The following is a 14711-nucleotide window of genomic DNA, read 5'->3' on the forward strand; positions in this document are numbered from 1 at the left end:
CAAAATCTTTGTGCAGCAGTGATGGCTATATTCTCTTGCTCTTCCATGTTTGGAGGAGAAGTGTTGATGGCCCTTGGGTCCATTTCATTGTTTTATGTAGCTATTGAATAAAAGAAGACATTTACCTTCGTATCTCAGACTCTAGAACAAGAGAAGTCATAGCTAAGCCATATCCAGGCATAATAGCTTACGTCTACTATTAGACAGGAGGCTTAGCATCCTAGAATAATGGTGAAAACAGTGAGAGAAATTAATATTTATGATAGAATATTCAAAAAAGAATACGAATTTGAATATAATTTTTCCTTATTTTTGTACCCATACCTCTGTCACACAACTTCAGATGAAAAGGAGAAGCTATTCTCTCATCTGGGCTATCATGTCTTGTGTTACATAATATAACATTAACAAACATGCACCCAGTAGATGCCTAAGCACTGCCTGACCTGTATTTCTAGGAACCCGCATGCAAAGGAACCCAGATGTTCACTCAATAAACAACGCTAGCAACTGTCATATGTGTGAGACCGCTCTCCTAAGAAGCGCTCTTACCTGTTGAGTTCACCATCCCTTTGGAAGCTAAGAGTGAATATATAACATTTATTGACCAGGACTTTCCCCTTATAAGCAAGTACCCACAGCTTGCTTACAGGATGCTATAATTCAAAAATGTATGACATTATATATATTTAACTAACATTATTTATTATTGCACAAAGATAGAATAAAAAACAAGATTCCTCTCACAGAAATAATTGTAAGAGCTTTTACACTTCTCTTTCTAGGAAGGAAGTTAAGTATACCTATACTCTGATTCTGAAGAGATAAGAATATGAGAATTTTTTTATTTAAGGAATCATTAAGTTGCTCATTTTGGTTGTTCCTATTAACACAGCACTCTTATTCAAGAATGTCACTGCCTTTGCCCATTGGTTACAACTATATATATAACATTATCGCTTCTCCACTGTTGGATAAGATAAACAGTTTGACAAGTCTTCAGGATATCACAAGAGAAAGAAAGGTGAGTAAAGGGAATAGATAGGATCCATTATTGGCTGTGTGCTATTATTGATCTACAGAGAATAGACCAATACCAATTGGTTTAGGTAGGAGTAGTTATTTCTCTTTCTAGGTCCATGCTGGACGTCAGTATCTATAACAATATCTATTGGATAATGTCTCTACTAAAAGACAAAAGGAAAAGATAGCTATGATTCATGCTAAACCCTAGTCTTATCTTGATTATTGTCCCACATATGAATCCTTAGGAAACCTAATTGCCTCTTTTTTATGTCTGTTGCAAGTATTCAGCAAAGAGATACATATCACAACACACTAATAATACTCAGGTTTGGAATAATCACCATACATCCGTGTTTGCAATTTCTTAGACCTCTTAGAAATTAGCAATAATATGTTGTGGAAGTGAATTAGAAAATATCAGTAGTGTTTCCATGTGCTTTAGGACATACCAAACAGCAATCCAGAGTACACAGTGTGCCGATTTACGTCTAAACAACTCTCAAGAGATTGCAGGGCCCCTGAGTGCTCAGGGCATCTGTCTGCTAGCCTGCTTTGCTGACTGACTGGTTGGCTTTGCTGATCTTGCAAGCCAAGGGATTATTAGATTGACCACATGCCCTCTGCTTTTGTTTCTTTGTTTTTTGTTTTATTTGGAGATGGAGACAGGAAAGTTGACTAGGGCCCCAGAGATCTGAGGAAAAACGAAAGAAACAGGAGGAGGGAAGAGAAATTTGCAGAGATAGGTGGTTTCTGTTATACAAGTCAAGAGAGAATGTAAAGCAAACTAACAACATAGTTTAACAATAGCCCACAGGGATGCCAAGATAACATCTACTGGAAAATGTCTCTAAACTACATCAAGAACTTCTACGAAGGGTGTGTAAGTAACAAACAAGAAATTCAATTGTACAAATTTTTGTCTGTGTATTTTTAACCTCATTGGCATATGTGTTGATGGGAAAATTAACTGTACATTTACAAAGAAAAATAACATATAACAACCATGTGCTGTAAAATAGTCTGAATTTAAAATTATAGATAGATTAATCCTGGATATGCTTTTATCCATTGATGCTTTAAAGTAGCTCACACTCTTAATTCAATATTAAGTATGGAAAGCAAAAAAAAAAAACAAGCTAAGTAAATACTGTTCTGTCATTTTGATAGTGTTTATCCTAAGAGTAATATTGTATTATAATCTAATCTTCCAATAGGGGCAATCAGACATTGTAAGATTTCTGGTTTTATTTCAAAGAGATTACATGAGAAAGAAATATTCATTGAATTGAAAGCTATTTAAAACGTTTCAAAACTTCCCTGTTTGGTTGCCAATAGAGCCCGGTTTGACTACTGCATTCTATAATTGAAGAGTAAAGCAGCACAGAACTCTTGCAGGGTCTACAGTCAATTTGACAATCTAAAGCATCTGTCTTACTTCAAAGCTTCTCAGACCTTAATATTTTAAAGTACTTTTTGATGTGATCATAAAAATATCCTTCAAAATCTCCTTTCCAAATGTTCCTTTTCCAATCCAGTTTGTCCCTTCCAAAACCAACAGGTTAAACCTCCAACTGTGGTCGGCCAGTTCCACACCCTCTTCTTTGGGTCTGTGAGGATGTTCTTCCTTGGAGTGCTGGGCTTTGCAGTTTACGGGAACGAGGCTTTGCATTTCAGCTGTGAGCCAGACAAAAGAGAGATAAATCTGTTCTGTTACAATCAGTTCAGGCCAATAACTCCCCAGGTAAGTGTTCCAGTGTGGATGCAAACATTGACACATATAGATTTTTTTTCTCCTATAGTTTTGAGAATTACTCTTTTATTGGCTGAATCTTTGAGAAAATGTAACTTGAGGTCCGTAAAAAGTACATTCAAATTCAGTAATCTGTTATTTATCGGTATATTGAGCATAAAGACATTAAGCAGCTATTTCAATCAGATAATTCATCATTATCATTAGTGAGTAGGCAGTGATAGTAAAATATGATCATGTTTTCCAATTGCCATATGTTTAGAGTTCTAAAATCTTAGAAAATAAATGATGTATGTAAACCCTACTGCATTTGTTTATTATATTTTCATTTTTATAAGGCATTTGTGAAACTTAGAATTTTTAGGTTAGCCCTTTCTGAATCTGTGAATTTTCCATGTGTTTTGGTGACATGTTTATTTGAGTTGACTAAAATAGTTCTGATATACGTTAGGTGTTCTGGGCATTACAACTAGTGGTTGTCCTGCTTCCTGGAGCTATTTTCCACCTTTATGCTGCATGTAAAAACATCAATCAAGATTGCATTCTTCAAAAGCCCGTGTACACTGTGAATTACATCCTCTCGGTCTTGTTAAGGATCAGCCTGGAGATGGTGGCATTTTGGCTTCAGATTCACCTCTTTGGCTTCCAGGTGAAGCCTCTATACTTGTGTGATGCTGAATCTCTTGGTAAAAAAATAAATGTTGTAAAATGCATGGTTCCAGAACACTTTGAAAAGACTATTTTTCTCATTGCAATGTACACCTTTACTGTAATCACCATGGTATTGTGTGTTGCTGAGATTTTTGAGATCATATTCAGAAGATCGTGCTTCCTATTTAAACAATGACATGGTTGATTGCCTAAAGTCATGCAATAATTCCTATCAATCTTTATGTTTAGTCTTCTCATTAAGTATCTTAATTCCATATGTTCTATAAATTTTGATGTATCTGTAGTTTATGTATAATATAAATAGATAACAAGTTCTAAACTAGGTGTTTTTGAGCAAATATTTCCCATTTTTATTTTATCACTTATTCTATGACAATGTACACATAAGACTAATGATAATTCATTTTTAAAATAGTGATTTTGAAAGCTTCTCTCATAAACAACATTTTAAATGATTGCATTATTTTTTGACCAAAGAAACTTCTTACCTCTGCTAGAGACTGGGAAATTGATGTTCAGAGTTGTTATGTTATGTTCAGAAGGTCACTCAACCAAACTAGAATCTGGGTCTTCTCTATCCATTAAACTATAGAGTTTAAACTTTAAGGACATAATTATCTTTGCATTTGTGGAAAATATAATTTTAAAAACATTAAAAAATATAATTAATTAAAAGTCATTATATAGCTTTATCACTAACTCTGAGGTAATGAACAACTGAATCTTTAATGGTAAACTTATTTGTTTTCCCAATATATTGTTTTCCAAAAATTTTAATATTAAATGATCATGGAGATAGTTAAATAATAAATTAGAGCTGCTGTAAATAACACTGTGCATGGCTTCCTTGTTTTCTGTTGTATAACTTCAAACCCTGATTTTGTATAACTTCCATATTTAAAGTGTTTACATTGAATTATAATTCCTCAATGATTTTGAAATTATCCCGTAGGTAATTTTACAGAAAATCAGTGCACTCTATTTGTCTTTATTTCCAAACAACTGTCCTCACTAATGTAATTTAAAAATATTTATGTCCTACTATTTTATGCTGGTATTTTAGTAAGGAACCATACGTATAGTCTATCAAATATTGAAATTGTGGATTTTATTAAGCACCATTTAGCCTGTTTGATGTTACAAATTCCATATTAGGAATTTAAATCTTGTGCCACATAAAAGCATAGAAGAAAATCCAACTTAGTTCCACTCAGCAAATAGCTTCTGAGGACCCATTATTTCATATGTACTACATTGCTAGGTCAAATTTAAAAACAAAACAACTTGGTACCCAAAGTTGTTGGGTGCTGCAGCGATAAGTCAAGAGAGTGGTGACCTGAAATAATGCAAGTAAATTGTAAATAAAATAAAGAATAAGATGATGAGAAAAATGTCTACGTATTTGAGAAATCACTGATAAATTTACATTAATCCATGGACTAAGAAAGAACTGGCATCAGAAGCTAAAAGGTAGTATAAACCAAATAATAATGAAAACAGTTTATTGAAATTTATTACAAGAATTAAAACAAAGTTGGCTGCCTATAGCAGTCCTATATTTGCCATTAAAATTATAAATTTATTTATTTAGCAAAACAACTAGCTAAAATCATTAAATAGGCTAGGAATACAAATAACATGAAATATAGAAATATGAAATGAAATTTAAGCAAAAATGCATTAAACTTTGATTATTTCAAAGTTGAGTAAAACCAGTAACATTTTAGTTATACAGTTTTAGATGATAAAGAACAAAAGAAGAAATCAATCTTATAATAAATGAAAGGTGATAGGACATTAACATAGTCAAAAGGATACTTGAACAATGTAACACTAAGTTTGATGGATGAAGAAATTCTTTGAAATGCTTATTGCTAAGACAAGAGAAACTGATAAAATACACAAACCATAAATATTCTTAAATTTATTAAATAAATTAAGGTGTAAGCCCTTTTCTTGAAGAAAACTCCAGATCCAGCTGGCCTCTCTGGTCAAATTCACCAAATGTTTAAGAAAGAGATACAATTACAAAATTTCTTTAGGAAGAAAGACAAAAGAACCTCCCAGCTTCCTGGGCAATATTGTGTCAGAACAAGTAGAAAATATTCCCATTTTGTATAAAGAGAGTAGCATACCATAATTTTGTTATTGAAATTTCCTAGAAAAAATATATTAGCACACATAATCCAACTATGTATGTATAGATAGAATATGTGCAGGTTGAGTTTATCCTGGAAGTGACAGATCATTCAAACACTTAAAAGACAATTAATGTAGTTGAACTGTATTAAAAGAAGAAATCACATAGTCATCTTAATAAAAGCATTTGATTAAATTTAACAGTCATTTCTAATGAAATAAAAAACCCGAACATTTTACTTAATAAGAACATTATCTGAATTTAATTTTAAAAAAATATAAAGTAATATTAGGAAATACCCCATAATATTGAAAAGAATGAACAATTTCCCCCACAATTTGGACAAAGAGAAGCATTTCCACTTTTCCTGTTTGGGGCTGAATTTGAATTGTAGTTCACTAAGAGAAAAACAGATAGATAGATAGATAGATAGATAGATAGATAGATAGATAGATAGATAGATATAAATATAGATGTATTCTTGATAATCTCATGAGTAAATTCAATAAAACCAAATAAAAGATACAAGGATTGGAAAAGAAGAAATATCATCTATATGAACAGTACACAGAAAATTCTAAAACATAAAAACCCTAAAATAATAATGAAATGCAAAAACCCCATGCTTTAAAACAGTAAAATATCTAAATTTACAAAAGTATTTCCATTTATAATATACTAAAAATATCAGGAAACACATTGGAAAAATTCACACAGTATTTGCTAGATAGGTACAATAAAAATAATGCAATAATCCTGAAAGAAATTAAATTAGATAAATAAAACATAACTGTGTTGATAGCCTTAATCACTTAGAACTTTTGGTGACTCACATAGAACTATAAATTCAATATTTTTGTGAATACCTGCAAGTAGAATCTAAATTTTATTTGAAAATACAAACAAAAACACATGATAGAATAAATTTCATAAAAGGAAAAAGTCCTTTATTTAAGTACAATAAGCCATGATGTGGGATTCCCCTCTGTATGCTCTGAATACCACTGTTTAGTAAAGAAACTGTCTTAGGCCTGCGCAGAGCAGAATATAGGTAGGTGAGAAAGATAACTGAATGCTGGCGCCTTCTTTGCCAAGGAGAAGCCATGGCGCTGCAGCCAGAGACAAACATGCCAAAACTTTGCCAGTAAGCCACAGCTACATGGCGATACACAGATTAATGGAGATGGGTTAATTTAAGATATAGGAGTTAGCCATAAATAAGCTTAAGCTATTGACTAAACAATACTGAAAATAATATAGTTTCTGTGTGGTTATTTCGGGTCTGAGCAGCCAGGAACAAACAAGTGGCTCTCTAACAACAAATTGGTGTACCAATGTGGTCAACTAAATCCACGTAAAACCTGAGAAAGCTATAAAAGGAATTCTAGACACACACAAAAGAACAAAGTTAAGCACTTTTCTCAGGTGGGCTCTGTTTGCTAGAAGCAAGCAGAGGCACAATTCTTTTAAAAGAAGATTTCAGCCATAGCAGCAAAAACCACACTGTTTCAATACAGGGGCTTCCTAGTTCACCAGCAAGAACGGCTCTGAGTCTTTCAGGAGACCAAGCATTTAAATGGATTTTGTGGGTAGTGTTCGGCAAGTTACTTGGTGGCAGCATGGGCACACTGGTTATCAGAGTTGAGGTGGTAAGGATGGCTCACACCTGGCAGTCTCAGTGGTAGTGAACAGACTTCCACCATATTGGCCTGGGTGGAGAAAGCAGGCAGGGCCATTTTTGCCCTAGTAACACTGTCACTTAGGATTTTAAGAAGTGCCTAGCATTTTAAGAAGCTGTCCTGGTCAGAAAAGGATTAAAGATACTTAATACGGACAGATTCAGACATAAAAGACATCTAAATGAGACACACTATGTTTATAAAATGTATGTAGGCTTGGGAGAGAGAAGAAAAAGAGTAAAGAGAGTAAATGCAATAAAAAGAGTACATACAGTCATAAATTGAAGGAGGAAAGATAATCAAATAAATATTAAACTTGTAGAAAAAGTAATAGAGTAAGAAAAATAAGCCATGTAAAGATGGAATATACACAGAGAATAAGGACTATGTATATTATTGTGTTTTCTTTGAATTTTTTGACTGGTAAAGAGCTACATTATGAGAGACATTTCATTGTATGAACTCCTAAGTCCAACATAAAGGTATCTTGAATTCAAAATTTGGGTCTAAGGATATGTTGCTTTGGAAAAGAGGTTCTGCTTTTGTTTCCACAGAAGAGGAGAACATATGGATCCATTCCAGACTAATGTGGTTTGATGCACCAAGAACCCCGAAAGGTCACCATGAACCCCCCAAAATACTTCACCCAACAAAAAACAGGAAGCAGACTGGAGAAAACTACATCCCAAATATTGCTTATATGTGTTTGTTTACAGTTAAAGGAGGATATGGTATAGATATGAAAAATTTGCATTGGTATGGATCTCAGTTTATTGTTAACAGATTTAAGATCAATCTGGTTATATGTATATTTCTGCTCTTGACTAAGGTATTGTGCTTGTACAGCTCATTTTAAAATGTAGTGTATAATTAAGAAATATAGGTTAATAGATAATCATACATAATAGTCAAGCTTGTAGTCATGTTAGTTAGGTTTTCTAGACATACAGAGATGTATTTCAGATGAATAGATATTCTTCAGATCTGTCAAAGACTACAGAATATGGCATTTGATATTGTCTTTTAGATCTTAGGACATTTCATGGCAATTAGACACATCTGCCCCTGGCAGCACCAGTTACTTCAAGAGGAAGATGGGCATCGAAGAGACTCCTTATGGAGTTTCTTCACCGTTTGGGCAAGAAACTGCTCTTTCCTAAACTCCTTGATGCTATACCATATGAACTGGACATGCAGGACCCGCAGAGAAATGACTGCTGAAGTTGCCTAAAGGTGAGATGATTCTTTGGGGTTCCTGCTTCATGAAAGACTCTGCTAGACATTCTGCAGGACACAGAAAAATGTGACTGGCGGACTTCCAATATAGGCAGAACTCTCTTTGAAATTTCCTGCTTTGTGGGAAAGTCTGCTGGATACTATGGGCCTGTAGAATGAAGATGGATGCCCCATGGTACAGAAGAACTGTGGGTGACTGTCCAGGTAGCAAGATACCTCTGGCAATTCTAGAGTGTTGGAAGCTGTTTACAAGGCACTTCCTGTAAACTTAGGCAATATTTTATCCTTCTGGAGTCTTTGATAGAGTTGAAGAATAGATAAATTTATAGCTTTCTTCATTTATAATAAAAGATAAAGTAGATATAAATGCTGTAACTGTAATTCTTGCTTAATACCTGTTTTGTTATATGTAATTGTTCTGTGTTAAAGTTAAAACCTTCCTTTTCATTTAAACAGAAAAGGGGAAATTATGTGGGAAGTCCTTCTGTATATGTGTTGCTTTTATTCGTTAGTGAATAAAGAAACTGCCTTGGCATGTTGATAGGGTAGAATAGAACTAGGCCAGAAAAACTATACTGAATTCTTGCAGAAAGAACACAGAGTCAAAGAAATGCCATGTAGCCACTGCCAGAGACAGATGAACTTTGCCAGTAGGCCATGAGCCTTGTGGAAAATATAAAATAAGGGTTAATTACTACAATTTCTGTGTAGTTATTTCAGGGCTGAGCAGCCAAAAACAAACAAGCAGTCTCCTACAATAAAGCCAAAAAAAAAAAAAAAAACAAGCATAAAGCCCTATTCGTAATAGGGGAAGAAGAAAATAGAAAAGGACCCAACTAACCAGAAAAACAGAAAGTAAAAGTTAACATGTAAGTTAGCAAATCCTCCACAACAATCTGAAACACAAATCACCTCAACTCATCTAAAAGGTGAGACTAGCTGCCTGTGTTAAAAATAAATAAAATCTAAGCTTTGCAAAGATCACTCAGTAGGTACTGCTCTTCCAGAAAGTTTGACTTTAGCACCAGGCACAGGTATCAGGCAGTATACAACTACCTAACCTCTAATTCCGGGGTCCAAAGCACTCTTCTCACCTCTGTGGTCAAACATACACACACACACACACACACACAGTCACAAAACAAACACATACATAGACATTTTCTAAATCTTTAAAAAAGAATCTAACAGCTATTTGTTCTAAGAAATGAATCCCTGATAATATCACCTAGAAACTGAGACTGAGCCTCAAAGAACCACAATATAACTATTAAGTAAATAGAAACAAACCAGGCTGGTGTAGCTATCTGATATCTAATTAACTTCAAAACAAAATTAATAAGACCACTACGAAGTGTCCTTACAAGTGACACAATCAATATCATCTAAAAAATGTAAATATAGCAAGTATCATTTCAATGGATACTTGGGTCCCTGGTTTCATTAAACAGTAATGTGCATTACAGGTCAGACATGTTGAGATAATCAACACCCCAGATATCAATACCCCGTTTTTATCCTCAAAAAAGCCTTTCAAAATAGACATCAACAAAGTAAGTTTACAGTTTAACTACATCACCGACGAGTTGTATGTATTAGTTATCTACAGAAAATTTTGTCTAATACATACAAAATATACACTCTTCTGCTCATCCTATAGAAATTTTTCTATCATAGAACATATTATAGGTCATGAAGCCAGTCTAGAGAGAACTAAAATAATTCATTGTATCTTGTGAGACAATAAAGGAATCAAACTAGAAACCCCCGCAAGAGAAAACACAGAAACAACACACATGTTTAAAGACTGAACAGTACACTTGAGAAGGAGCAGCAGATCATCACACAAACCAAGGAAGAAAATTTAAAACAACTAGATCACAAGGAAAATGACAGCACAAGTTATCAGAACTCTGGGATGTAGAGAAGACAGCAGTTAGCGGGAAATGTAAATCTATAACTGCCTGCACTAGAAAAACAAATCAAGGAGATTGCTTTTTTTTAAAAAAAGAGGTTATTAAATGCGAAAGATGAAATGCATTTCCTTAAGCATGCTATGGATGCTATTATGGGATGGAGAGGAGCCCCCCCCAAAAAAATGCTGGTAGAAAGAAAAGGTAAGGCATTATTTAAAATGACCTGAGTCAGAAGTGTTGAATAAATCACCAGAACTCTATTTTTACAAGAATTAAAATTGGATAATACTTCCCAAATGTTCCTCATCTTCTGGGGATAATAAACTTACATAGTATTATTTCATGAAAATATACTACCCAGATCAGAGCAAGTATTCGATTTCCATTAATTTCTATGTATTTAGCTTTCAAGTTTGAAAAGTGTTGGCCATGTAGTCCAACACATGAATATGCAAATTTTTAATTTAAACAAGTACTTCTCAGGCAAGAATTTAAAGCCTCTAAACCAAGAGCAGCGGCTACTTCCAATTCCACCTTCCTTGACATACATGTTTGCATTATCTCTACTGTTTCTAGAAAGGCTGCAATGTGTACTTTTTGGTGAATGTTTATAAAATTTTATTTTGTGATCATTTGTTCTATTAAAATTAATAAACCCACTCACCCCAAAAGCTCTGTGAGCTATCAATTAGCATATGGCTGTAATTGCTACTAACTGGGAATCTCTGGATATAAAGTTCAAAGACCGATTTGGCAACTTAGTTAGACAACACACACACACACACACACACACACACACACACACACGATGGAGAGAGAGAGAGAGGGAGGGAAGAAGAGAGAGAAAAAGAAGGAGGGAGGGAGGGATGTGATGGTTAATATATACAAAATTAATATTGGGGAACTGGAAGTTATAGGAAGCCTTTTCCTTTCTCCAAGTCAATAAACTTTACTTTCTTATTTTACCCTTTCATCTCCTTCCTTTTGTTCCACATCAAAAAAAGAAAATTAAAAATTTAAAAAAAAAATCAAAATTAAATTTTTTAAAAAGCGCTTCTTTCTCTTACCAGCAGAGAGCGCAGCTGCTGTGTGTAACACCAAAGACTCTCAGGATCCGCGTTATAGCTGCCTTGAGCGCGGCAGCTAAGTTTGTCTCTTCCGCGCATCCGTCCCGCCCAGCCGACGAGCCGCTGAGCAACGAAGAGTGGGTGGGATTTGCTCCGCTCGGAGGCGGAAGCGGAAGTGTTTGCGGCCGGCTAGTAGGAAGTGGCGCTTCCGGGAGTGGAGATGGCCGCGCTGGCCCCGTTGCCGCCGTTGCCCGCGCAGTTTAAGAGCATACAGCATCATTTGAGAACGGCTCAGGAGCATGACAAGCGGGACCCCGTGGTGGCCTACTACTGTGAGTCCCTCCGTGGCGCCGCGCTCCGTTCTCGAGGCCCGCCCGTCCCGCCCCGCACCCTGCTTTAGACCTGAGCCTGACCTCTGGCCCGCCCCGGGAAGCCCCACGCACCTTAGCGTCCCCAGGCTCTCCTGCCCGAGTGCCTCGGGACTGCCTACACCAGCCCTTCAGTAGTCTGCACACTCTTCCCTGCTTTCTGTGTCTTCACGAAAGCTGCCAGGGTAACCGAGCCGTTGAGACGCGGTGAGACGCAGATAGGTGTCCCAGAGATGGGCGGGAAGGTAAACTCATAGGAAACAGAACAGAAAGTGCCGGTTGATTCTGACAGCTTTGGGGTTTACAAACGGCCCAGCGGAGTGTGTCTGCTACTGGAAACCTGAATTGACCTGGTCTTGACGTCTGTTTTCCATACGCTGCTTTCCCACCATTAAGACTTTTGTGGTCCTGAAAGCTGAGCAGTTTAATAACAAAGTTTCCCAGTTTGAGGTGTATATACTCTACCGCTGAAGGGAAAACGGGTCTAACTTTGTTCAGGCTTTTGGAGTTGGTGATATAGGTAGTGCTAGTAGTTTGGTGTACACTATATTTTTAATCTTAGGTTCACATCTTTGTTGCAAGAAATGACTGTACTACTCTGAGCCTTTAAACAACGTTCAGAATAGAGAAACTCAATATGAGTTTCAGCGTCCTCTGTTGTGCACATTGTTAGGAAAAAATCTGGACCCAGTCATCCCTTCCCATCTCTACATGTACCCCATTTCTCAAATGTGCATGGGTGTTGTGTGTCGTCCCCCCAGCCCCATAGTTACCAAATTCCTCGTGATTTGAGATCTGAATTGTCATCTCTTCTCCAAGCCATAGATGACCATACTTCATCTGGAGTATTATTTTCACCATGCTTGCTCGTTTAACTTCTCAACCAAGTCTTAATCATCATTCATGCAGCATGTAATTATTGAGTCTCTTTATCTGGTGCCAGATTCCTAGGTACTGCAAAAAAAAAAAAAGTTCATAGAACTAATGAGAGTAGGTTGCTTAAAGAGTACTCAGGAACGGGAATAGAAGTACCAGACTAGTGGAGAGGGGATTTCATTTTTCTTTGTTCAGAGGGTCCTTCACTGAGCCGACAGTTGAAGCCAGTACTTCATGGACATTTGGGGAAGAATATAGCTCTAGACAGAATAAAAGTCTGAAGGCTCAGAGGTAAGTTTAAAAGAGGGGCTAGAGCCAGAGAGAGGCTAGTTCCTGAACAAAGAAGCAATGTCTCTGAACTGGGAAACAGGGCCCTTTGTTCCCCTCTAAGCCAGTCCATGCACCTATCACTATGCACCTCTGTGACTACCTAGCATTGATTCCTTCCTGTATCATTGTGCTCATTCTTGCCCTTTGTTCTAACCGTGTTTCCGACATCCTTTGTTTAAACATAAAAAGTAAAAAATAATAATACATATTAAAAAAAAGACCTAAGAGGATGTTTCCCATGATAGCCCCCTAAAATTGATCCTTATCACACCACCTTTTAGGTAAACTTGAAGTGAGAGTCCACTCTTGTCCTCACCCCTTCCTGGTAGGGACCTTTTAGCCTGCTGCTGTCTGGTTCTCATGACTGTTTCTGTTTCAGTGGAATCCCTCTCCCTAGAGTCTTGAGTGGGCATTTCTATGACAAAGTCCATTTGACTGTAGTACAGCTTTTGTTATAGGACCCATGTACAAGATAATGCATGATGTCCATACAGCGTTTAAGGAATAGTAGAAACATACTAATGTACTCACATTTGGTGTTATTAGAGCGTTTCATTTTTGCTAATTTCATGGCTGTGGATGCCATCTCTTTGAAGTGATATTTGCAATTCTCTGAGTTTTAATGAGGGTCAACATCTATTCATATGCTAATTACACATGTGGTTTCCTTTTGAACTGCCTTTTTTGTTGTTTGCCCATGCTTCTATTGAACTGTCCTTTCTTAATAATATATATTAATCCTTTGTTGCTGCATGTGTTGCAGGTATATTCTCCAGTGCATGGCCTGGTTTTTCTTCAGGAAGTTCTTTTTCCAAAATACCTAATATAAATTGTCTATCAGTTTCTAGGGTACATTCTAGTTTTCTAGGCCTTGATTTCTTCTGTGTGCTCACTTGGGATTTGGTTTCTTAAGACTGTAAATGGATTTTTTATCAATTATAAAAAATTGCATTGTTGATGCTTCTTTGTTAAACTATTGTGAAGTATTTATTACATATATGTTATCCTTTTCCTTTTAATTCTCTTCTTTCATTTATCATCTGTGTTATGTTGTGTAACTCCTTAAGACCTGTCTTAACCTCCACATATTCTGTTGCTTAACACATCTATTGAGTTAAGTTCAACTTTTATTTTTTTATTTCAGGTCAGGATTTTGTTTGTTTTCAAATCTGCCTTGCCTGTTTTGGTAGTTTCTTATCTTTGGACCTTTTAAATTAGATTTGTTGCCCCCCACATACTCTGTATGATTTAAAATCCAAAAAGCTTTTTTTTTTTTTGACTTTTCGAGAGCTTTTTATATCAACATGATGGCACAAGTAGAAAATTTCACACTGAGCAACATTGTTTCTTGCTTCAAGCTATTGAAACATATAAATTTATCTTCCAGGCTAGAGAGATGGCTGCTGGAGAGATGGCTCAGTGGGTGAGATGCTTGCTTTGCACACATGAGAGCTGAGTTCCTTCCGCTCTCCAGCATGGGCATAAGAGGGTCTGATAATGTGAGTCTGAGAAGGAGAGACAGGTGATGCCAGCAGCTTACTGCCAGGCAGCCTGGCCAGCGGGATGAACTGCACGTTCAATGAGAGATCTTACCTCAGAAAATAAGGTGGAAAGCAACAGAGGAAAACAGCCAACCTTGATCCCTGCCTCT

At 36.1% G+C, this 14711-nt stretch overlaps 2 protein-coding genes across 4 annotated transcripts in view; both read left to right on the forward strand.

The window, feature by feature from the left end:
• Positions 1-1867: 1867 nt before the first annotated feature.
• Gje1 (gap junction protein epsilon 1) lies at positions 1868-3623 on the forward strand. The gene is made up of 3 exons (XM_075959287.1): positions 1868-1906; positions 2585-2767; positions 3228-3623. The coding sequence occupies exons 1-3, from the start codon at positions 1868-1870 to the stop codon at positions 3621-3623; spliced, it is 618 nt and encodes a 205-aa protein (XP_075815402.1).
• Positions 3624-11604: 7981 nt separating this feature from the next.
• Positions 11605-14711, forward strand: part of Vta1 (vesicle trafficking 1) — a 54781-nt gene continuing 51674 nt past the window's right edge. Inside the window, exon 1 of one of the 3 annotated variants that reach the window (XM_075948513.1) lies at positions 11605-11818. In XM_075948513.1, coding sequence (XP_075804628.1) covers positions 11707-11818 — 112 coding nt within the window. In that variant the 5' untranslated portion in view covers positions 11605-11706. Of the gene's footprint in view, positions 11819-13341; positions 13386-14711 lie in introns of those variants that run through there. The other 2 variants (XM_075948532.1, XM_075948524.1) reach the window with 2 other exon arrangements.

This window comes from Microtus pennsylvanicus, chromosome 1, assembly GCF_037038515.1.
Source record: "Microtus pennsylvanicus isolate mMicPen1 chromosome 1, mMicPen1.hap1, whole genome shotgun sequence".
Lineage (NCBI taxonomy): Eukaryota > Metazoa > Chordata > Mammalia > Rodentia > Cricetidae > Microtus > Microtus pennsylvanicus.